General features: G+C 39.8%; 2 protein-coding genes across 2 annotated transcripts in view; one reads left to right on the forward strand and one right to left on the reverse strand.

Annotated features, from left to right (window-relative positions):
* Positions 1–3,950: 3,950 nt before the first annotated feature.
* LOC135464960 (uncharacterized) lies at positions 3,951–9,094 on the reverse strand. Its single transcript, XM_064742546.1, has 4 exons — positions 8,933–9,094; positions 7,148–7,291; positions 5,960–6,113; positions 3,951–4,526 (listed from the first exon to the last, which is right to left on the reverse strand). The coding sequence occupies exons 1-4, from the start codon at positions 8,943–8,945 to the stop codon at positions 4,451–4,453; spliced, it is 387 nt and encodes a 128-aa protein (XP_064598616.1). The 5' UTR covers positions 8,946–9,094; the 3' UTR covers positions 3,951–4,450.
* An 8,668-nt stretch (positions 9,095–17,762) lies between these two features.
* LOC135464538 (low-density lipoprotein receptor-related protein 1-like) overlaps positions 17,763–24,504 on the forward strand; it is a 187,374-nt gene continuing 180,632 nt past the window's right edge. Inside the window, 1 exon segment of the mRNA XM_064741962.1 lies at positions 17,763–17,958. Coding sequence (XP_064598032.1) covers positions 17,871–17,958 — 88 coding nt within the window. The 5' untranslated portion in view covers positions 17,763–17,870.

Here is a 24,504-nt window from a genome sequence, read left to right on the forward strand (position 1 = left end):
CTTTCCTGATTTGAGTGGAAATTGTCTCCGAGGCTCACGTGCAGGTGCTGACAGCCTTACTCCTAACAGCGCATGTGTATCGCCCTACACTCGCTTTACATCACTGCCACTAGTAGACAAGCCTGACCTTTGCAGCCTGTGTAGACGTGTTTAGGCTCAGCCTCATCACTGCTGTCCTCACCTGATTTGAGTGGAAATTGTCTCCGAAGCTTACGTGCAGGTGCTGACAGCCTTACTCCTAACAGTGCATGTGCATCTCCCTACACTCGCTTTACATCACTGCCACTAGTAGACAAGCCCGACCTTTGCAGCCTGTGTGACGCACGTAGACGTATTTAGGCTCAGCCTCATCACTGCTGTCTTCGCGCGCTACTAATTAATCACATTAAATGATAATGAATCATATTGTTTCAGGTATTCGTTTGAATCATGTTGCACATACTTTAGATAAAGAGAATGCATATGTATAAATTGCCATTAGAAATAAAGGTTAAGACAGGGTTTTTGTGGGGGGGGGGGGGGGGGGGGTTCTAACATCATTTCCTGCCTACTCGCCGTGACCCCACTGACCTTTGCTAGCGGTGGCAGTGATCATTGTAAAGCGAACGTAAATAGCGGCGCATGCGTTATGAGGAGTTTCGTTGAAAGCGTGTGTGGCACCTCGTGCATCAACATGCAATGCAGTGTAGCAAATTTATCTATACGGAAGCTATCTGATATTACAGTGTATCTAGAGCCTATGTAATTGTACATGTTAACAGCCCGTAACCAAAAGAATTGTTCTCGCCACAAATTATAGCATCTGCTTCCTGCTGGTCATGCATGGTTTACATCGGTTTTTGTTTGTTACATTTTAGCATTTATCAGTCATAATATCTTCCAATCAGTTAAAGTGCAGAGAATGTCCGCTTTTCTGCAATCGGTATCACAACCGCGAGCCAGCGCATTAAATGGTGCACAGCTGATTCGCGGTGAGTCACTTCATTGGATAATTCGCAGCCAATGAACATTAGTCCGGAGATTCTCTGCCGACTGTAGTGTCTAGTCTAGTCACAATACCATAAAAGCCTTGAAATCTGCCCGGGTTACGCTTATACAATGTTTATTTATGAGCCATTTATCGCTTGCCTGTAAATCGAAGGTTTGGAAATGCCCGGAGGCTTTTTTATCCACCTGATAATCGTCCATGTACTCCATCAGCTCCATGCGGCTTTATTTGGACATAAACGACATAACAACACTACAATCTGTTAATAGCCACTTCCGGTCATTGTTAACAGCCAGCCATCTGCTGTGCGACTAATCTGTCCTGCGATTGGATGATGAGTGAAACGCACAAACCAATCAGTAATCGGGTTTTTCTCTAAGTTCTGCAATCGCGATAATTATAGCCTTTCACCTGTGGCAAGCACATTAATTCAGTCTCATTCTGGGCTTGGAGCGTAAAGCGTCCGTGATGTTAAGGTTCTTATCCTCTTAATCCCGGAAGAAATAGCAATTAAGGTGAGACTGTCTTCCTCCTCGGTCGTATGTGCGAAGGTCTAGCAGTATAACCCTGCGGCTGGTCGTAGGTTTCCCCGATATCCTCCGGTTTCAAATAAATAAATAAATATCCCACATTTCCAACCATCCACATTCAAACCTGGATATAGAGTACGGACACTGAATAATATATGAAACAGTACTTGGCGAAAACCAGCGACCTTTGGTAAGTTACTGACGAACTTTCTCATATGTCACTAACGGATGTATTGGTGGAAGACAAGTGGTTTTCGAGCGTCGATCAAGAAGCAGTGAGAGCGAAGAAATCTACAAATTTCTTCCAAAGGCCGGGTTCGAACCTGCACCTTGGGTATCCTAAAGAAAGGCAAGCGCTTCTACCCACTAGGTCACAACCCTCACCTGTCCTACGTAGGAAGGCCTACCAGTAGCTGCGGATTATCGTGGGTTTCCGGTTTTCAATAAATAAATAAATAAATAAATAACTATCCCATAATTCTAATCAACCAAATTAACATTCTATTATCTAAGCCGTAAGTCTGTGTTTAAACGAACGAGATTTCTGAAGCAAAAAGACAAGTTTAAATTCTAAACAGCTATTAACCAGGGCCTAGATATTACATCTGGAATTTTATATGGCGGTCCAAATTTCACTTCAGAAAATTCGTAATAATCCTTTGTCGTAAATGCCCGTATGAATTGTAACTCAAAAAATTTGATTTACTCTCTAGTTTGTTATGGATGTCAAAAATATTACACAGGAGAAACCCGAGATGCTCTACGCAGCATAACATGGGCCCACTTACAGCAAATCGACATTGATTTTACATTTACAACCACTAAAAGTTAGCAAACACATTTGGGCATGTGCCTAAATAGCCCAAGTGCACGGAAAAAGCATAACTGAGTGTCACACTTATGTATAAAATATATTGTAAACCTATACAAACCTCAACTCGTCAGCCTCATCGGATGTTTGCCAGGTGTTTATTCGAGCATGTACAAATGGCATTATTCTATGCTGACTGATAAAATTATACTTTTATGAAAAGAAAAGACCTCTAAAAATCGAGGCAGGCATCACCAAATAGACCACTTAGAACCATGCATAAATATACTTTCTTTTTTTTTTAAACATTTTTGTGAAATGAGTTAAAGGCTTTCAAATATTTGAATTCTAAGGTGGGCTTTATGGACAACACTATCAGTGTTCAGGCGTCACATGAAGATTTTCCAACTCTAATCACGATACTGAATGTATGAATAACTTTTTTTACCCATGAGTAAAAAGTTGCTGAAATAATGTTCCCAAAATTCCTTCCTTCTGGTGAACATCAGGAAAAAAAGCTGATGTGACGTCAGAGTTCCTAGATACCGTCAGTATTCTCTTAAACTCACCATCGTATTCAAGTATATGAATGTCTTTAAACACTTAAGAAAATCTAAAAAAAAAAAAAAAAAGGTATTTTACGCATAATTTTCAGCTCTCTGTAGGATGAGCCTTACTTCACACTTGAAGCCCTGAAATCGGCCAGTCCAACCAATGTAGTTTCCCCAAAATCTAATTTAAAATGTGCATAAATTGCACTGAAATTTGATCTTTCATGTGTGAAAAGATTGAGGAACTAGTGTATGTATGACATGCATGACAGTTACACGTTTGTTGAATCAGAAACTTGTATAAAAATCATATATTTTATTTACTTGATTTTACAATTGCCACATGATATTTTCTTCAAACGTGAGAAGAACAGAAAAACAGAAAGTGACAGTTTTCACATGCAAATATCGAAGCTAGGTATTGTGAAATTCCATCCTTTTTAAGCCTTTAATTGTTCCCCTCAATTGTTATTTTCTTCAAATTTGAGAAGAAAGGAGAAAACAAATTTAAGCCCTCTCCGATATAAATAAAGCTGCATTTACAAGGTGTGATTGTTGAGTCGACCAATCGAATTCAACTAGCTGAATTGAATTAGGACATGCGCACAATCATGCGATTGTAGCTTTCGAGGAACCGCTACTTCTGAATGTGTTTGCCTGTGTCAATGTACTGCAAGTCAATTCTCGGCCGACACGTTAAATCTGGGACATGTTCCATTCGTCCTGCGTAATGGGTACGTTAGACTATCTAAACTATTAAAGTGTGCGTGGAGCCCTGGAAACACTTCAGTGTATTTATGGAACATGTCCGTGAAAACACTCCTCAGTATTTATGGAACATGTCCGTGAAAACACTGCAGTGTATTTATGGAACATGTCCGTGAAAACACTGCAGTGTATTTATGGAACATGTCCGTGAAAACACTCCAGTGTATTTATGGAATATATCCGTGAAAACACTCCAGTGTATTTATGGAACGTTTCCGTGAAAACACTCCTGAGTATTTATGAAACATTTCCGTGAAAACACTCCAATGTATTCATGGAACATGTCCGTGAAAACACTCCTGAGTATTTATGGAACATGTCCGTGAAAACACTCCTCAGTATTCATGGAACATGTTCGTGAAAACATTCCTGAGTATTCATTTAACATGTCCGTGAAACACTCCTGAGTATTTATGGAACATGTCCGTGAAAACACTCCTGAGTATTCATAAAGCATGTCCGTGAAAACACTCCTGAGTATTTATGGAACATGTCCGTGAAAACACTCCTGAGTATTTATGGAACATGTCCGTGAAAACACTCCTGAGTATTTATGGAACATTTCCGTGGAATCACACCACTACACTTCAGGTATTTTTGCTCCAGTCGTCGATTTTGAATCTTGTGAAGTTCATAAACGCACAGACTTATTTTCAGTATGGACATTCGTCTCCATTAGTAGGCCTAATTAAGTAGGCCTAATCTTCTTTAAGTGTATACACCTCGTATGAAAAAAAAATAAAGCAAGAGGCGTCGTTGGCCCAATTATGTGGAGTCAACATGCGTCCAAGGGTAGGTTTCATCAGAGACTGTCAAAATTCCATATTGCTAACGTCACTTCCGCTCCACCATCTTTTCTTCGCCAGGTATGAATCATCCTGAAATAGAAACATGTCTGGAATGACGCAAAATATTCAGAAATTATGAAGGGTCACAGATAAGCCTATGCGCACCATAATGGAGGAAGAGAAGTGGTCATGCAAGCGTCCACTTATGGTCACCAGTTTTGTCTACAACCTGTGGATGGTCGTCGTTTTCGCCCGAGCTCTTCTCGGTTTCCTCCCACTATAATACCGGCCCCCGTCGCATAAGTGAAATATTCTTGAGCATGGCGTAAACACCAATAAAATAAACCACCAAATATGGTCACCAATGTCCCAGAAACTATTATAGCGTTGGAATGTTCAAATTCCCTGCCCAAGGCAGGAATTGAACTGGTATACATTGTGTGTCCTTGCGAATGGAAGCTTTTATCGACCACAACCCGCTGACAACATATGCTAGATTTATTTATTTATTTATTTATTTATTTATTTATTTATTTCATTGGAGTTTTACTCCGTACCGGTACTTAACAATATTTCACTTATATTGCGGTGTCCAGCATTATGGTGTGAGGAACACGGGCAGAGCCCAGGGGAAACCCACAACCATCCGCAGGTTGTTGCCACACCTTCCCACGTACGGCCGGAGAGGAAGCCAGCATGGTGAGAGGCTCCTGGGTCCTTGCGTCACGCTGGCATGCTAACCATTTCGGCCACGGAGAACCCCAATACATAAGATTATTAAAAGCCATATAATACAAAGCCAGAAAAAATTTAGTAACATACATTTGAAACCCTGACTTTTCTGATTATATAGGCTTAAAATTGATTGGATAAATGGTCTTGATCATTTGACATATGGTATCGAAACTTGTACACTGTATGTTCTTTCGAGACATTTGTTTGCATGTTACGAGATACAACCCAAACCTCATCGGACAGGAAATATCTGAAAACGTATCTCGCACTGCGACTAGGCCTAAATATAGACTTTAAATCACTTTAAAATTGTTATTTCTGATGTGACAGGGGGCAAAACATTGTTTTACAACGTAAATTCTGGTCAACTTAATATACGGTAAATCAAATTTCAGGTAAAATAACGGAAAGGAACATAACAAATTTAATGACTGAAATTTTAACTTAAGTCTAAGATCGCTTTGTGATCCCGGGGCCTGGATTTTTGTGGTAATAAAGGTGGGCAGCGATCGATCGTAAATCCATTATGTGCATCATATCTTTTGCCACCCTTTTTATACAGGGTTGTGTGGAGCCGCAACAGCTTTTTTTTTAAATTTTTATTTGGCTCTTTTGACTTTTGTTTTTAATGCCCTTTGAAAAAGACAATAAAAATGAAAAGTGTGCTAACATGGAGTATAATTGTCGTTGAAACACCAATCAATCCTCATGAAAATCAAATGTAGAGCCGTGAAGTTAGGTTTCAACAATCTAAGGGCAGACCACTCTCAAGGTAAAGAGTAACTTACTTGGCAGTGAAGAGTTCATACCCTTGATTCGAGTATAACGTGAAGTTCTGTTTTGCCATTGCCCAGTCGGTGTCCTCTTTCAGAATTTCAATACTTGCCATTTCGACTCGGGTTCCACCCAGGGAGAACATCTCTTTGAAAATGTCCACAACGGCTGCAGTAACGAACAGTAACTTTTGGTTAAAAAAATAAAAGCATTCAAATGCAATTAAGGGAAAATTTGCGTGTTCATTTTTGAACAGTAAGGTCTGTCTGAGAGCAATTCGTCGCGCTTGATGTCTTCAGAGGGGCTTCATTCACTGAGACAGTATATATAAGTACAGGCCTACCTTATTCAACTACAAAATTTACTTACTTATTTATTTATTTGATTGGTGTCAATATTTCAATTATACGACGGCGGTCAGCGCTATGGTGGAGAAAACCGGGAATAGCCCGGGGGTAACCGACGACAGCCCGTAAGCTGCTGACAGATTTTCCCACGTTCGACCAGAGGGGAAGCCAACATGAGCTGGACTTGAACTCACAGCGTCTGCTTTGGTGAGAGGCTCCTGGGCCATTGCGCCGTCCTGGCGTGTTAAGCCCCCGGCCACGGCCTTTAACAACAAGAAGACATAATGTCTATAATAGGGTACAGCACTAGCCAGTGACAACATTGGAGAAAAGATTGCTGTACATGTGACTATAAACAAGAGAGAAAGAGTCTTATCGGCTCGCAGAATACAGAATTATTTTCAAGATGTAGAATAATCAGCTCAAATATACAATCCTGTACACACATATACAATCATGTTCAATCATGTTCAAACATGGACAATCATGTACAAACATGTACAAACATGTACAATCATGTACAAACATGTACAAACATGTACAAACATGTACAAACAAGCGCATCGGAAGCAATTTGAAAATGGTACGGCCATCGTTCGTCTGTCCAAACACAAAAGGCGAGGTGTATATATATATATATATATATATATATATATATATATATATATATATATATATATATATATATATATATATATATATATTATTATTATTATTATTATTATTATTATTACATATTATTGTTTTTATTCATTTTTTAATTTTTTCATGAAAAGTGGTACGGCCATGACCGTACCGGCCGTACTGCTTCCGACGTCACGGGTAAAAATGGAATTTCACTTCAGTTGTTTTTACCTGCCTTCCCGTGTTGTTCCGGAATGTTCGGCGGAAATAGCCGAATGTTTTCCGCATAAATTCGGGTGATTTCGTCAAATTGTTGGCTGTTATATAAATCCCGAACGGATTGAAGAGCTGTTTGGATTGCAGGAAGCCACGGCGCTGGAAAAGTTCATGTAAGAAAATAAATCAAGTTCAACCACCGTTAATGAGACCATACAATGTATAGTCGCTGTCAGTTTTACGGATGGAGGAAACCGAAGAGCCCAGGATAAACCATCAACTTTTGGCAAGTTCTTGTCGATCTTTCCCATGTTAAACGTACAGACTTTCATGCCGTATTAGTGGAAAACCCAGCGAGCGAGCGCAAGACTGTAACCAGCATAAGCTGTCCATGTACCACGTTACTGTCACTGCTTGAGGCATCACGAACAATGACAGCTGGGGAAGACATCTTGCCCACTGACTGAACTCGTGCCTCTTGTGTAGGAGGTTGAAGGTCATTCATCTTGTCAATGAGGTACGTCTCGCTCTGAGTAAGTCCTCAAACTTCAGTCATATAATTTTTTTGTTTGTTTGATTGGTGGTTTACGCCTTACTCAAGAATATTTCACTTATACGACGGCGGCCAGCATTATGGTGGGTGGAAACCGGGCAGAACCCGGGGGAAACCCACGACCATGCGCAGGTTGCTTCCAGACCTTCCCACGTACGGCCGGAGAGGAAGCCAGCATGAGCTGGACTTGAACTCAAAGCGACCGCATTGGTGAGAGGCTCCTGGGTCATTGCGCTGTGCTAGCGCGCTAACCGACTGAGCCACGGAGGCCCCTATAATCATATAAATAAATAAATAAATGATTGTTACCTGTTTTATGTTTCTGTGCAAAGAAGTCAGCGAATGAAGCAGTCGTTTATTGAACAAAAATATCCTTTGTCTTTAATTATATATAACCCTAAACATTCAGACATACTGTTTTGTTTTTTCTGAAGCATGTAAAGGAGATCCGTCAGCCAGACAGAATGACACTACATTCTTCACTATATATATATATATATATATATATATATATATATATATATATATATATATATAGCGCAAGTCACTTCCTCAAATAACAATTTCCAGGCATATGACAACGAGGAGTTATTAGGCTATATGAAGGTTATAGTGCTGTCGGTACTGATATATCATGCCGAAAATACCAGGCATGACTCCCCACTCAGTCACATTGTACTCACACCCGGGCAACCAGTCTTTGTCCCTTGATCTGCCAAGCGAGGCAGCAAGAAGTGCCATTTTTAAAGTCTTTGGTATGACCCATACCCGGGATTGATCCCGTGTTTCCGAACTTCGAGGCTGACGATCTAACCATGAAGCCATCGAAACTGTCTGTTGGCTGTGTACTTATGGTTTATATACAGCCGTGCAGTCCCCCCCCCCCCCCTCATATCCATACCAATACTCTTTCTATGATAAACTGATACATGCATTAGGGAATGGAAGCGTGCTATAAAAGTGTGCCCCCCTCCTCCTCCCCCACCGCCCTTCTCTATTAGGCACCAGTTTTGGGCCTCAACTGTGGGTTGGGACAGGGAATTTTTTAACCCCCCCCCCCCCCTCACCCCACCCCCCGCTTTCCCTATTCGCATACATACAGAACCCTTGGTCAAAATAAAATTAAAAACCAGTCCAGCCATCGACAACGATCTTGGGACTGTTTGCTGGAAGACTGGATAGCTCAGGCATAGATAAATAATAGTAGTACCCATAATAAATAATTCAATCGAACACATTATACTCACTTTCGTTTTCCATAATTCTGCTCAGCGTCAATATGTACTGTTCAAATTATACAAATCCAAAGTAACGCTGCTCTGTGGTGGCTTCACTCATACATACTCTGCAAAACCCTGTGTGACTAACATATAGTTTGATATCCTGTATACAGGGTGTCGTGTTGGAGCCGTTAACAATGATTGTTCTGTGACACGTTGATAGTCTACACGTATTTATATTGTACACACTGTATGGTATAGCTAGGTCATTTCCCGTGTACACGGCGAAAAGCAAATAAAATCGCCTCTGCAGCGTACTTCTTCCTTGTGAAATTTGATTGATATAAGGAAGTATCAGACAACGCTCAGCTGTATCGCCGGCTGTGCCCGGTTTCCTCCCACCATAATGCTGGCCGTCGTCGTCTAAGTGAAATATTCTCAAGTGCGACCGGAGAATGAATGAATGACTATGATTTAACGTCATGATATAAATAATGTTTTAGTCATATGGATGGCGATACCACTGGAGAGGAAGCTAGCACGCACAGGACCAGAATTCAGAGTTGCCGTTGGTGATAGGCTCCCGGAGCATTGTTGTACTGAACTAGCACGCGAACCATTACCCCACGGAGGCCCTTGCTATACTATTTAACCCATGTTACATTAAGAGGCCCTCGCTTTGCACTCAGCATTGAGAAGTTAGAGTGAGTGAGTGAGTGCTTGGGGTTTAACGTCGTACTCAACAATTTTTCAGTCATAGGACGACGAAGGAATCCTTAGGGTGCATGTACGTGTAATGTGCCTCCTTGTAGCAGGACGGATTTCCACCGCTCTTTTATCTAGTGCTGCTTCACTGAGACGACTTACCGAAGGCAAGTAAGCCGTCCCGCCCGAGCCATTATACTGATACGGGCCAACCAGTCGTTGCACTATCCCCTTCATGCTGAACGCCAAGCGAGGAAGTTACAATTTCCTCTTTTAAAGTCTTAGGTGTGACTCGATCAAGGATTGATCCTGGATCTACCAATACGACGTTAAACCCCAAGCATTGCATTCAGCAAGAGCCATTGCTTATATGGAGGAACCTAGGTGTGAGTTCAATCCCGGTCTTAGACATGCAGGGTATTTTGACCGCATTGCATGTGGAAGAGTTTGCGCTGTCTTACGTTCCTTAAAGACAATTTGTCCTTTACCAACAGAGGGTCAATGTTGCCAAGAGTCGGTGGTTTTCTTCGAGCAACGTCAACCCGTATGACCTATTGCCTTCGTCAAAAGTAAAATATTACTTTTAAGACTTAAAGTATGGTGTTGAACTCCAGCTAAATAATTAATAACTTAGTAACGTAATGTCTGGTTTCTAGTCTATCAGTATACATGTATACAGGCCTAGAGCCATTCCAGGTCTTCCTCCTTCATTCGCTGACTTAAGGGTGCAAGGTGCCCTCTCTAGCCAACTTCAGCCACAGACCAGTGACGTCAGACTTCAGAAATCTAGATCACATTTTACAAAATGCTTATTTCTGGGCTTTATCTGGATTTTTCACTTTATCTGACTTTGTTGACTTATTATATATTATATCGTTATAAATACCCGCTGTACGTGGGAAGGTCCTTATCAGCAACCTGCGGATAGTCGTGGGTTTCCTGCCAGGCTCTGCCCGATTTCCTCCCACCATAATGTTGGCTACCGCCGTATAAGTGAAATATTGTCAAACTAAGCAAAGTATAAAAACACCACGGAAACAAATCAAATAAAATCCCACCAAAATGCTGGCTGTTGTTGTATAAGTGAAATGTTCTTGAGTAAGGCGTAAAACACCGATCAAACAAATAAACAAATATACAAATAAATATTAATACCGGTTTACTCCAGGTCATAGCAGGGAGCCCTGTTGTATGTCAGACACAGAAGGCTATATGATCATTATCCCATCTGTGTTAAGGACCTCATACCTTTGTATAGCGCATGATGGTGCTCTCAGACACGTTAGACTTTTGACGTCACATTCGTCACAGGAGCACTGTGAGATTATGACGTCAGTGTTAATCAGAAATGCGTGTTAATTCCGAAGACAAACCGAGTCAAGGTCATGGAAAATTTAGAATAATTGTTGAGCTTCTTCTGGATTTAGTGCATAAAGGTTATTGCTACACCGACCTCATTTTCCTCAAAGGAGGGAAGGTATAGACAACGACGCATTACCTAATACCGGAACATGTAATGTATGTGGCCTAGCTAGAAATTAACGGTAAACGATAAGTGTCTTTATTGATCATGTCTCTAAAATTACTTTAGATTTAGCGTTATCTAAGTCCTAATTTTTTACCGTGTGCAGCTTGCATTTGGGTTCGTATGAAACAGAATTTGCTGCTATTGTCAGGCCTTTGAAAAACACCAAAAGGAATCTGTTAATTTTAACAGATAATCTATTTTACGAGTGATGCCAGAAGTAGCCTGTTCTGTTATTATAACACATTACTTTCAACAGTATTATACAATATTTATGTTGAGTTGATGGTTGATTAATATGCGTGGTATGTTTAAGAAAATAATCTGCTGCAATAAGGAAATACATTCTAGCGTTACTCAGACGGCAAACTGGACTTTCTCTTAAATTTAGCGTATTATTTTTGAGAGAGTGTGTTCTAATTCGCTTTTCGCTGCTTCGACCAAGTAAGTCAGGTATTTATTTATTTATTTATTTGATTGGTGTTTTACCGTACTCAAGAATATTTCACTTATACGACGGCGGCCAGCATTGTGGTGGGAGAAAACCGGGCAGAGCCCGAGGGAAAACCACGACCATCCGCAGGTTGCTGGCAGACCTTCCCTCTTAAGGCCGGAGAGGAAGCCAGACTTGAACTCACAGCGGCCGCATTGGTAAGTCAGGTATTCAGCGGAGGTCTGTGGTTTAGTGTCGGTATTGATCCGTTTACTCAACCTTTTTTTAATTATTGTGTGAAAAATACCATTGGAAGAAATAATAAATAAACAAGTATGGTAAATAAATAACCATCCTTGTGGGTAATTCATATAAGCAGTCCGTTATACAGACACTCAATCAGAGGAAATCAGCCTCTTCCAGTGAGTCATCGTTCAGTGAGAATATGTAAGTCCGCTCGTAACCACGTCATGCAGTGGGTTTTTTCGGCCAGGCTTCCAGTCAGTTAGTTAGTCAACCAGTAAGACTGCCAGTCAAGAAGACAGTCAGCCAGTAAGACAGCCCGTAACCACGTCATACAGTGGGTTTTGTCGGCCAGGCTGTCAGTCAGTTAGTTAGTCAACCAGTAAGTGAGCCAGTATAGTTAGGTCAATGAGTGGTCTGTTAGTCGGACAGGCTGCCAGTCAAGAAGACAATCAGCCAGTAAGACAGCCCGTAACCACGTCATGCAGTGGGTTTTGTCGGCCTGGCTGCCATTCAGTTAGTTAGTCAACCAGTAAGTGAGCCAGTATAGTTACGTCAATGAGTCGTCTGTTAGTCGGACAGGCTGCCAGTCAAGAAGACAGTCAGCCAGTAAGACAGCCCGTAACCACGTCATGCAGTGGGTTTTGTCGGCCTGGCTGCCAGTCAGTTAGTTAGTCAACCAGTAAGTGAGCCAGTATAGTTACATCAATGAGTGGTCTGTTAGTCGGACAGACTGCCAGTCAAGAAGACAGTCAGCCAGTAAGACAGCCCGTAACCACGTCATGCAGTGGGTTTTTTCGGCCAGGCTTCCAGTAAGTTAGTTAGTCAACCAGTAAGTGAGCCCGTATAGTTACGTCAATGAGTGGTTTGTTAGTCAGCCTGGCTGCCAGCCAGACAGTAAGTCAGCCCGTAACCACTTCAGTGAGTCGTCTGTTAATCAGTTAGACAAAGTCAGCCAGTAAGTCAAGAAGTAATGGCGTCAGTGAGTGGTTTGCTAATCCACCTGGCTGTTAGTTAGACCAAGTCAGTGGGTCGTTTGTGTGTCCGCCAGGCTGTCGGTCAGTTAGATAGTCAGTGCGACCCGAGCCGGGTTTGATCTCCGGTTCTCCCTACTTTGAGGTGGACGCTCTAACAAATAGGCTACCGAAGAAGGTCAGGCAGTTAGTTAGCACGTAACAATGTGAGTGGGTCGTCTGTCAGTTCATCCGGATGTCAGTATAAGATAGACAAAGTCAGCCCTTAACTCTATCCGTAACCATGCCAGTGACTCGTCTGTTTGTCCCCCAGGCCTTTAGTCAGCCAAACAAAGTCAGACAGTAAGTCAGTCCGTAACCATTTCACTGATTGATCTGTTAGTCACCGAGGCTGTTAGTCAATCACCGCCAACCTGAAATGTTCATTAATCCGTTTTTCTTATTGATCTCATTTACCCATTTATCTGAGGGGTTGGTGATAAGGTAATCTGTTGTGCTCCTGAGGCCGTTTGCGCAGTCGCAGTCGAAGGCCGCTTGTCTTCTATTGATGTAACGTGCAAGTGTGTATACGTCAGACGTAGTAAAGTTCGTCATCCACTCGCCAAAGGTTGAGGTTTAACACAATCGCTATATATATAACACAAAATATATGTGAAAAGTGGCATAAAATGAAAATCTACTAAAATATATTTAAGTGAATAATGAAATGGATATGAAAACAATCCAAGTACAAGTTCTCGAAAACATTTCAGCCACGTTTTTTTTGTTTATTTGCTTGTTTGTTTTTTGTTTGTTTGTTTTTTTTTGTTTTTTTTTATGATGACAAAATCATGCAAGGGTATTGCCGTTTTCAACATATATATCAATTAATAGAGATAATTTTATAACCAAACACGAAAAGGTTGATACATGCATCTTGATCCCCGTACACATGAAACAAAACAACACAACAAAAGTCTCCACGACAAAACACATGTTTAAGGAAATTAACAAATGGATGAAAACTCTAATATCACTGTTGTAAAGCCGGCGGAACATCAGACGCTATTTACTTACTTGTTTATCACGTACAAGAAGAACTTGCATGTAAAAATCTTGACGGGAGGCACACAACACCGCTGTTTTCTTGAGGCAATGACCTTAGATGACCTGAAAACAGAGATGTGAAACGTGTCTTTGGTGTAATTGCACTAAATGGCATTTCGCTGCAAACGCGTCGGAACACGTAATGGAGGTCGTCCGGGACTACTTTTTTGTGAAAGTTTCCAGAATTAATTAGAACGTTACACCTGTATAGTGACAAACAAGAAGATGCGCGGAACAATAAAAACCACAACGAAAAATAGACCCAGACATTGGCGACACCACAAGCAAAACAAATGAAGATGGACAAAAATATGCTATTGTACTGAATGCGTTTAAGAGGATGTTTTACATGTTGTTTCGCTGTGTGCAAATTCTAAAGGCTTGCTGAAATGTGAGGAATTTGTAGTGTGTTTTGCCTTTGTAGGCCAACTGTCCTTATAACGAAATGTAGTATACATATGTGTACAGTTTTGTGTCGTAAACGATTTTGTAAATTGGTTAAAATGAATATTTGAATAATATGTTAAGCCCGATACACTCAAAACACTATATCCTGTTAATTTTAACAGAAAGTCTGTTGTCTGAGTGATGATAGAATGTATTCTGTTATTATAACCCAATATTCTGTCTTATTCAACATAATATCCTGTTAATCTGAATGTATGTGCTACATTTAACAAAATAATGTATTGCTACAGTAGAGTACATTCTGGTGTCACTCAGACAACAGACTTTCTGTTAAAATTAACTTTAGTTTTTGGAGTGTAGATATGGAGTACCCATTAGATGAATAACATATTAAATGGAATTAGTTCAAAGCTATATGAAAAGCCGAAAGAATAATTATAAAATTATACACTATATAAACATTCAGCAATTATTGTCTGCATATGTACGCTTAAAACAATTAGACTGACTTTGGCGTGAAATATTCACTATTCATCTTAAGCTAGTCATGATATAATGCCTCTCTTGGTCCTTATAGAACTGTCAAATAAATCCCTGACTGAGTCTGAATGATAAGAGATCGTATTTCCCCGCAGTCGTATCACCATATTTTCACCAGTTTGTCAATTATCACACAGCTGTTGCTGCTCTGGTTTTATTGTATATATGCTTTTATATAAAATGTATAGTATATTATTGTATATAAGTCTTTTATAGTATTATGCACATACACGATAGGTCATGTGCACTTATATAATTTCACAGCCCTTAGGCTCATTGCATCTTTAAAAGAAATTTAAAATTCTCTACATCGATATAAAAGTCTCTCCTTTATGACGGGGTATAATATGTCAGTCGTTTTTTTTTCTACACATACAACTGTTTCAGTGCCGTTATACTCCATTGCTCAATAAAGGTGAGTCATACCTGCGCGTATTTTGTTAACCTTAAGCATGTTGTTAATTAGGAAACCCTTGAACACCGATGAGTATTGATAAGTTCACGAAACATAATACTTTAAGAATTCGGTGTGAAACAAATTAATTCCTTGATGGATTTTCATTTATTTCTTGGATTTCAATTATATGCCTGCACTTCCGTCTTGGTTTTGAGCGTGTAAGGGGAATCTAACATTGCTTTAAATCATTCTCTTTCGCCATAATTGTTTCTAATTCCTAATAAGGGATTAATAATGAATTAATGATTAAAACAATCGTCGTATTTATGCTTTTGGTCTGTTGCAAAATTTATTTTCGGGATAGTACCACATTCATGTAGGCCTTCATTTGGTTACACCTTATTCTTCGCTAATATACAATATAGCCAGGTATGAGTGTTATTTGGTGATGGAGAAAACTGTTCACTGTGCAGCTTGTTTTTAATGTTATTTGTTCAAGTACTGGAAAGTTTGGTATTATCCATACCCACGTTTGAATGGTGCAGATGGATATGAAGTAGCTAAAGGGTAAAGAAAGGAAGGCAGTTGTACAAGTTACGACACTAAGTTCTATTCTTCCATCTGTACAAGATTTCCACACGCTGCGCAGACAGCGAAAGAGAGTTACGTCCCTTGTACCTGATCCTGGTGAGAGGTATATGTATGACACATAAGCGTATAAGCGTAGGGAGACCGTGGCACCAGAGCCCCCCCCCCCCCCCCCCCACACACACACACACACACACACACTACTCCCAGTGAGACCGGGATAAGTTGAGCCAAGGGGTAAGAAGATGAGCCACGCCCTTTAAAAAGTATCTAGATGCCCAACGTGAAAGCAAAAGCACCATGTATATTGTCAAAAACACGTGGTGACCTTTTGCACCTGGTTACATAGTAGCATCTGTCAAGATCACGGACAACAGACAACAGAATGAACTCTTTTCTGATAAAAAGTGAATACTGTTGATACAGGTATGTGTTCTTCTGGTGAACAGACAAAAAAGATTCAGCTTGGAACTAATTCATCAAAAATCTTTTATTTTTAATCCTTTGGTTTGTGATGTAAAATCAATTTTAGCATTACTGGTGTTTTAGCTCCAAAGAAAAAAGTAGTTGCGTGGCTAGGTCGGGTATGATGGGCAATGCAGATCAGGTTACCCCATAGGCTATTGTTGACATATTTTGGCGTTAATATCTCAGTTATTTGTTGAACATATTCATACACCTACATATTTGCCTTATGCAGTCACACAATTCTAATGTCGTCAGTCATATAGGCCTACAAATATATAGTTTTTTAATTCCTTAAAGTTAGAGAGAATAGACATGCATTCTGATCAACCCTGGCTAGTATAAGCGTAAGATGAGCAAAGAAATTAGGATGCTTAGCAATGTATATTTTTCGGAAGGAACTGAACGAATGGACATGGTTTTCTTTGTCAGCAGGAAACTGCGTAGAAATCAGATTTTCTGATATGCTCTTCGAGGTATTTCCTGTTTATTGCTTATCTGTCATTTTGACGACATTGAAAACTTTGCATTACAATGCCAGTCTAGTCTGACATTGATAGAACCAAACAGAAATGCTTGCAGTTTAGTAATTGCAACAGTGCTGAAATAAAGCATCTTATTTAATAATAGATAAAGGATGATTGTTTGCAGTCATGATTGATATAAATCTAAATATATATATTTTCTAAAACAGGGGAATAGAATTCGCAAAACCTCGGTTCATATCACATGTGCATATACAGTGTCTGCCTTCATACTTTTCAGTCCTGTGCGTATACAGTAACATGACACTCAAAGATACACTGCGTCAAAACATCCGAATAACTTTCTGCAAATATAACTATGCATGACCAAGGAAAAACGGAGAATAAATGACTGTTTTAATACATTAATTGATAAATGGCTTCTTTAGTCATATAGCTACGAATTCCATCAGGAGCTGAAACTTTAATGAATAAAGTAAAAATTCTAAAATGATTTACAGGGAACTAATATAACCAGGAGTGATGGTTTGTTCTTACAGTTAACTGACTGCTTTGTAATGTAGATTGTTCCGTCGAATAGCACATTTAAATGTATGCTTGCACTTTAACAAAACTTTAATTCCGGTATATGGACCCTTTGAAATTAAATCTCTACACATACTGGCTGTTCATTCGCCTTAATATTGTATTCAGTGTTAATGTTTTCATGGCACGATACTCATATGTACTACTGGGTATGACGTGGTGGTTTAATTTAGAATGTCACTTTCATCGAAAATACAACGATGCTGTTTAATCCATTTCGACATTTGTAAACCTCGTCCCTCAGACTCACTGACGATGTGAAATACTTAAAAACAGCGGCGTGGTAGAATCAATTTGCGGGAGAAAGCACGTGGGCCTTGTCAGTGTCGGCTAAAAATAGCACTGGCTGCTGTGACGTCACACGGCAAACAGTCTCACCGCGAGCATTGAAATGAGAGCGGACAGTGGAGTCGGACATGTTGTTTGTAGCGTACGTTTGGAGCCCGATTTCGTCGAAGTTTTGCGCATGGTGTTAGTGTCAGATCAAAACCGCTTGGATTTTTAGCAAGCCTACTTTCCCTCGCTGCCACGATGAGGGCAGACTGGTGGAAATCCGGCAGTGTACTTGCCCTTGGATGTGTTATATTTCTGGCTGCGCTGCCTTGCACGGCGATCTTCGGTGAGTTCTGTTACATAGTTTTTTTTTTTATTGGGTATGTTGTTTTTCTTTTCTTCTGCCAGCATATTCTTAGTTATCCGTATTTTTTGTCACTCTGAGACTGACACAGTGCTGGAGTGTTTCGAGGATTTAATAGCAACCCTCAAAGGTGTTGTCCTTGTATTTAGGTCTAGGTAAACACGGAGGTTTTATCAGTCCAGTTCGACGATCGCGCGATCTTTCTCCAGTGTTTGTTTTTTGCACCTAGAAATGTTTCGTACGACGAATCTGTTGTTGTGACAATGTCGGGATTTTTTTGTTTTCACCTTTCAACATCGCATAGGTGTGTTGTTTTACAAACTGACTCAAATGCACATCCATTCGCCAGGTTTAACTGACAAGGCACACATTTATTTTACACACACCTTGTAAACACGTTGTTGCCTGGTTTACATCATTAAAACAGTTACCGTCAGGTATATATGCCAGCACATTGTGTACATGTATTAGGTAAGTTGGCTTTTTATTTTCCCTTGTTGAATTGTGACAGTTTGCATGCCAGAAATTTTTGCCTACCGGGTACCATTATATTGTCCAAATGACGCACATGTGAATACCTAGTGCTTAGGCAGGCTTCACATAAATTCAGCTTTTTCAAATCTTGCATTGTCATTACCACTATTAGGGTGTCTGACAGCAATTCTTTCTTGTACCATATTTTTACTATAGTCATCTTCAATTTACCATCATTTTAAAGCAGATGTTGACCAGCTTTACCAGTAAACCATAACGGTGGGGTCTTACGTAAATCTACAGTGTGTGGTTAGGTGTAAATTGGCTATCATTATTTAACTGTCATATTTAATCGGAAAAAAATATTCTGTGTGATATACATAAATCTACCTTCTATGGCATGTTGTAGTTCTTGTTTACAAAGTATCAATTTTTACATTTGATTAATTAGTTTAATTAATTCATTAATTAGTTCAAAATATTTATGCGCATGCTTAAGACAGCTTAAAAGTTGTACAAGCACAACTGTTTTATGACATGGAGTGGGGTTTGGAAAATTTTAGAAATTTTACATAACACCTTAAGAATACATAGAGTGTCTAAGAATTTGAGCTGCTCTCATGCTCCGTGAATTAAATACTTTCATGATGTTAACAGTCCAGTTAAGACAACACGTCTTAAATGATGGGAATTCTAAGGTGTGTATGCAAAGTACATGTTAAAGCTCATCGGTTAGCATTGGTGTCTGTGTTTGCTTCTGTATCATAGACACAACTTGTAGACATGCAGGCTCTTACACTTGGCTATTAGCAGGTAGAAGTCTAGTATTGGGAGCATTAAAAGTGGGGATGGGGGTTAGGGGGTGGAGGGAGGGGTCTAACCAGTGCCAACATTTTTCTTGTTTTGTACATGTGCAGACTCTGTGTAAAAGGTTTGCTGATGCATACTTAAGCCCACACTGAAATCTCTGTACCTCCAGCCAAACTCTCAAGAGGTCATGGTTCGTGTGACATACTGTGACATAACATGGGGAGAGCATTCCCTTGGTAGCAGACACTTTGGATTTGCTGGCAGAGTAAGAGACAGCACAAAATTACCCTGAGCTTTGCTTTGGCTCATTTTGTATTCGTGCTGATTATTGTTTTCCTGTGAGTAAGTTCGGTGCACTTTGTGTTTTGTGGGAAGACTAAGTTGATATATGGGTAGTTACGTTTTGAGGGTGGGGGATAAGTCGGCAAAATTTGGCGCAGTATTGTTGGTGTCAGACTCTTTTAACAGTTTCTGTGTCTTTTTGACATTTTGCTGGACGGCCTGGTCTATTGGGAATAAAGGAACTCACTGTTCATATCAATGTCCCTCTTGCCAAAATCTGGTCAGCTAGCCTGTGGCTGAATCTGTCTGCACATAACAGTTGATGCCCAAAGTTTGCAGCCACAGGTGTACATATATGTATGTATATATATATATAAATGTGTGTGTGTGTGTGTGTGTGTGTGTGTGTGTGTGTGTGTATGTGTAGCTACATGTATATTTTCAAGCTGTGGTTTGTGATTTGTCCACAATTTTTTTTTGTATTCACTGCATTTCTATAATGGGAGGACATATTGTCTGTTGTGCTGTCAGATTTTTTTTGGCAATCAGAACAGCTGAATGTTAACACATCACAAAATACAGGAAAAACGAAAAATCTTTGCTAAAATTAGAAAGTTGTGATCAGCTGTAGGTCTTCCCTTAAATCTGTTGTGTGAGTTTACATTGATCATGTTTCGTACTTTTTTTTTCAAGAGCTAAAATTAAGTACTCTGGGGGAAGTTTCATGAAGCTTACTTCGCTAAGTTTGCGCTGAACTGCCATAGATGTTCATGAGGTATAGATAGCATACATGTGAACCTTCGTCTTAAAGACAGATTTCAGGGATTTATTTGGGAATTTAGGGGCCTCCATGGCCCAGTGATTTGCACGCTAGCTCAGCGCAGGAATCTCTCACCAATGTGGTTGCAGTGAATTGAAGTCCAGCTCATGCTGGCTTCTTCTCTGGTCATACGCAGGAAGGTCTGCCAGCAACCTGTGGATAGTTTTCACTCGTGTCATACAGATGAAATATTCTTGAGTACGGCGTAAGGCACTGATCAAATAAATAAATGAATAAATATTTTGGAATTTAGAAAATTAAAAGCATTTAATTTTGCAATTTCGGACTGTATACATGTACATACATCATAACAGAACAGATTGTTCTCATGCCCAGTTAGGGCAGGTACATGTAACATGAAGATGTACTCAGTGTCATTACACAGTAGTTTCGTAATTTTGTATGATGCTGTCAGTTGGATGGCCAAATGAGCTCAGAACAACAAGTGTAAATGGCGTGGGACCTCACGAAGGTATTGGTAAACCTCGAAAGCTGCTACATGTACATAACTTTGTGCATAACTACGTGTATGATGAGTGGCATTTTCTTATTATGGTGTGATCACACGTTCAATCGGTGTTCCAGGTTATGCTGAACAATACTGGAAACCTTGCACAACTACATGTATGATGAGTGGCATTTTCTTATTATGGTGTGATCACACGTTCAATCGATGTTCCAGGTTATGCTGAGCGATACTGGAACCTTGCACAACTACATGTATGATGAGTGGCATTTTCTTATTATGGTGTGATCACACATTCAATCGATGTTCCAGGTTATGCTGAGCAATACTGGAAATCTTGCACAACTACATGTATGATGAGTGGCATTTTCTTATTATGGTGTGATCACACGTTCAATCGATGTTCCAGGTTATGCTAAGCGATACTGGAAACCTTGCACAACTACATGTATGATGAGTGGCATTTTCTTATTATGGTGTGATCACACGTTCAATCGATGTTCCAGGTTATGCTGAGCAATACTGGAAACCTTGCACAACTACATGTATGATGAGTGGCATTTTCTTATTATGGTGTGATCACACGTTCAATCGGTGTTCCAGGTTATGCTGAGCAATACTGGAAACCTTGCACAACTACATGTATGATGAGTGGCATTTTCTTATTATGGTGTGATCACACGTTCAGTCGATGTTCCAGGTTATGCTGAGCGATACTGGAAAGCTTGCACAACTACATGTATGATGAGTGGCATTTTCTTATTATGGTGTGATCACACGTTCAATCGATGTTCCAGGTTATGCTGAGCAATACTGGAAAGCTTGCACAACTACATGTATGATGAGTGGCATTTTCTTATTACGATGTGATCACACGTTCAATCGATGTTCCAGGTTATGCTGAGCAATACTGGAAACCTTGCACAACTACATGTATGATGAGTGGCATTTTCTTATTATGGTGTGATCACACGTTCAATCGGTGTTCCAGGTTATGCTGAGCAATACTGGAAACCTTGCACAACTACATGTATGATGAGTGGCATTTTCTTATTATGATGTGATCACACGTTCAATCGATGTTCCAGGTTATGCTAAGCGATACTGGAAACCTTTTCTGTTGATGACGAGCCATCTCAAAAGCTAAGGGAATTGTTTTACAAATTAGATCAACAATCGGCAAGGGTGGTTGGTTGAGTTGAAAGAGAAATACAATGTGGTATACATCAAATAGATCTCATTAAATTGATCTCATCACTTATCTGTCATTCCCAGTGAACTATATGTTTCACAATGCCGGGACAAAGATGATGAGCTTTTTTTGTGTCATTTTCATGGAAAGCTGTCATTTTACATTGACTATTACATTTTGAAAAAAATTACATTTCTCTCGTAGTTTTGGGGTAAAGTAAGGATATGAGTATGTTGTTTATTGCATGGACTAACCATGTGAAAAACAAGAAGGAAAATGTTCTGCTACATGTCAACATATTGACTAAAAAGAGCAGACCAGGTGTTCCAAAAATGAGAAGAAACTGGATAGACATGTATTTTGTATTTGCCTGTATTGCAGGCCAGAGATGTACATATACAAAAGTACATGTTGCAGGTTTTTCCTGGTCTTTACTTAATGCTACTGCTAATGAGCTTATCTACAGGTACATATGTACATTTATGTATTAAGTTAGACTTACAATTCATAGACATATGTCATAGAAGGAAAAACACCTGAGAGGACCTTGTCCGTGTAGTAAAAGTTTACATAACGCTGTGTAGATGTACATGAGTGAAGGGTCAATTTCCTGGATCTTAAGAGAAGATTAACTGTTTCACAGTACAGTAGAGGTTAAAGCAAATGTAGTACTTATGGATTTTGTGAAGTATAAATATGAATTGTAGTCCTTTGTAGAATGAATGTTCATTCAAACTTAGAGGAGGGGTTGAAATGCATGTACATAAACTTCGTTTTGGTTACAAGGACTAAGGCTGTGTTGAGACAAACTGTTTTGGCCTCAATACTTTTGATGTTAAAGCCAAATATATGAGTGACCATCTGAAGGATCTAAATGCATTTGGCTTCTAAAATCCTATTAAATGTTCAGTAATTTATACAAACATTGACAATTTGACTCATACATGTATGTAAATGAAGATGATCCAGACTTGGTGTGTTTCCCCGGGGGCTCTGCCCGGTTTCCTGCTACCATAATGCTGGCCGCGTCATATAAGTAAAGTATTCTTGAGTACGGTGTAAAACACCAGTCAAATAAGTAAATGACCCATACTTGGTAGTAAATATAGAAGGTCATGTGGCTTTTCAGCACAGTGTGGATGTGATTGTATGCATGCGTGTGGATGTTAGTTGTGAAAATGATTGCCGTAGCTAACACTTCAGATACCTGTACACTCATGGGGGTGTTTACACATGTTAAGACTTAATACTGCATTAGTTTGCCCTGTACCATCCAGTCACGCACAGCTTCACACGTACATGTACGTGTATAAAGTTACACAAATCAGTACGTGCTAATAACACCAAAAGTCTTGAAAAGTCTGTGATAAAGTGGCTGTGCATATCAGCTGTAAAATCCCCATAGATAGATCATGTACAAGTATTCAGGTGGGGAATTACAGGTAGCAAGTTTAAAGTCACACTCGGTGCTAAGGCAGTCATGTGGAACAACCTGTAGACCTGTAGAGCCTTAAGATGCTGCCCTGGGGAGCTAGGCCACACTGGATTATGTTTCCGTTTGGTGTACATGTACCCTGATTTTTCTAATCGTTGGGATAGATATTAGTGGTGTTGAAAGTAGAATATTACATTCTTTTACCAGCCTTTTGTACTGAGTGTACTAAAGTCGCACCTGCATGGCAGGTTGCATACTTCTGCATGCAGCTCAATTCAGCAACAGTGATTGGATTTTCATCAATCTGAGGCTTTAGAGGCCTATAAAGTTGGACAGAAGCTGAGGCTTGAGAGGCCTATAAAGTTTGACAGAAGTTGAGGCTTGAGAGGCCTATAAAGTTTGACAGAAGTTGAGGCTTGAGAGGCCTATAAAGTTTGACAGAAGTTGAGGCTTGAGAGGCCTATAAAGTTGGACAGAAGTTGAGGCTTGAGAGGCCTATAAAGTTGGACAGAAGTTGAGGCTTGAGAGGCCTATAAAGTTGGACAGAAGTTGAGGCTTGAGAGGCCTATAAAGTTTGACAGACGCTTCTTTCGAGGACCAACATTAGTTACAACATGGCCACATTTCAAAGATAAAATTTTTGAATTAGTAATTGCAATTTGTCAGATGTTTTGTCATAAGGTACTGTGGTTGGACATTCCATTTGCAACGTACAACTTCAGTGCAAGTAATATACATGTAGTAAAGTTAACATGCAGCTGGTGTGTTAAGTCATGTGTGTACTCTGAGGGCCAAAATGAGCACCCATAAGTACTCGCAGGATCTAAAAAATGTTTTTTAGCCAACTGAAATATAGCTCATTGTATTTGACCTAAAGTTTCATCCACAATCAGATTACTTCAGTTGTTGAGACAAGTCGGCTTTTCCGTTATTTGATATGAAATGAAACCTTCACATATTGTTGTGCTATTTAAATTTTGGATGAAAACAAGAATTGTTCTTGAATGAATACTATAAACATTTGTTTATTTATTTGATTGGTGCTTTAC

The sequence above is a fragment of the Liolophura sinensis genome, chromosome 4 (genome assembly GCF_032854445.1).
Source record: "Liolophura sinensis isolate JHLJ2023 chromosome 4, CUHK_Ljap_v2, whole genome shotgun sequence".
Lineage (NCBI taxonomy): Eukaryota > Metazoa > Mollusca > Polyplacophora > Chitonida > Chitonidae > Liolophura > Liolophura sinensis.

Bases quoted from the DNA above. Each gene is read 5' to 3' on its own strand.
- LOC135464960 (XM_064742546.1), bottom strand. The intron at 6,114-7,147 runs GTAAAAACAACT...TCGTTACTGCAG, and splicing joins GGAACAACACGGGAAGGCAG to CCGTTGTGGACATTTTCAAA. The intron at 4,527-5,959 runs GTAAGTTACTCT...TTTCTATTTCAG, and splicing joins TATGAACTCTTCACTGCCAA to GATGATTCATACCTGGCGAA.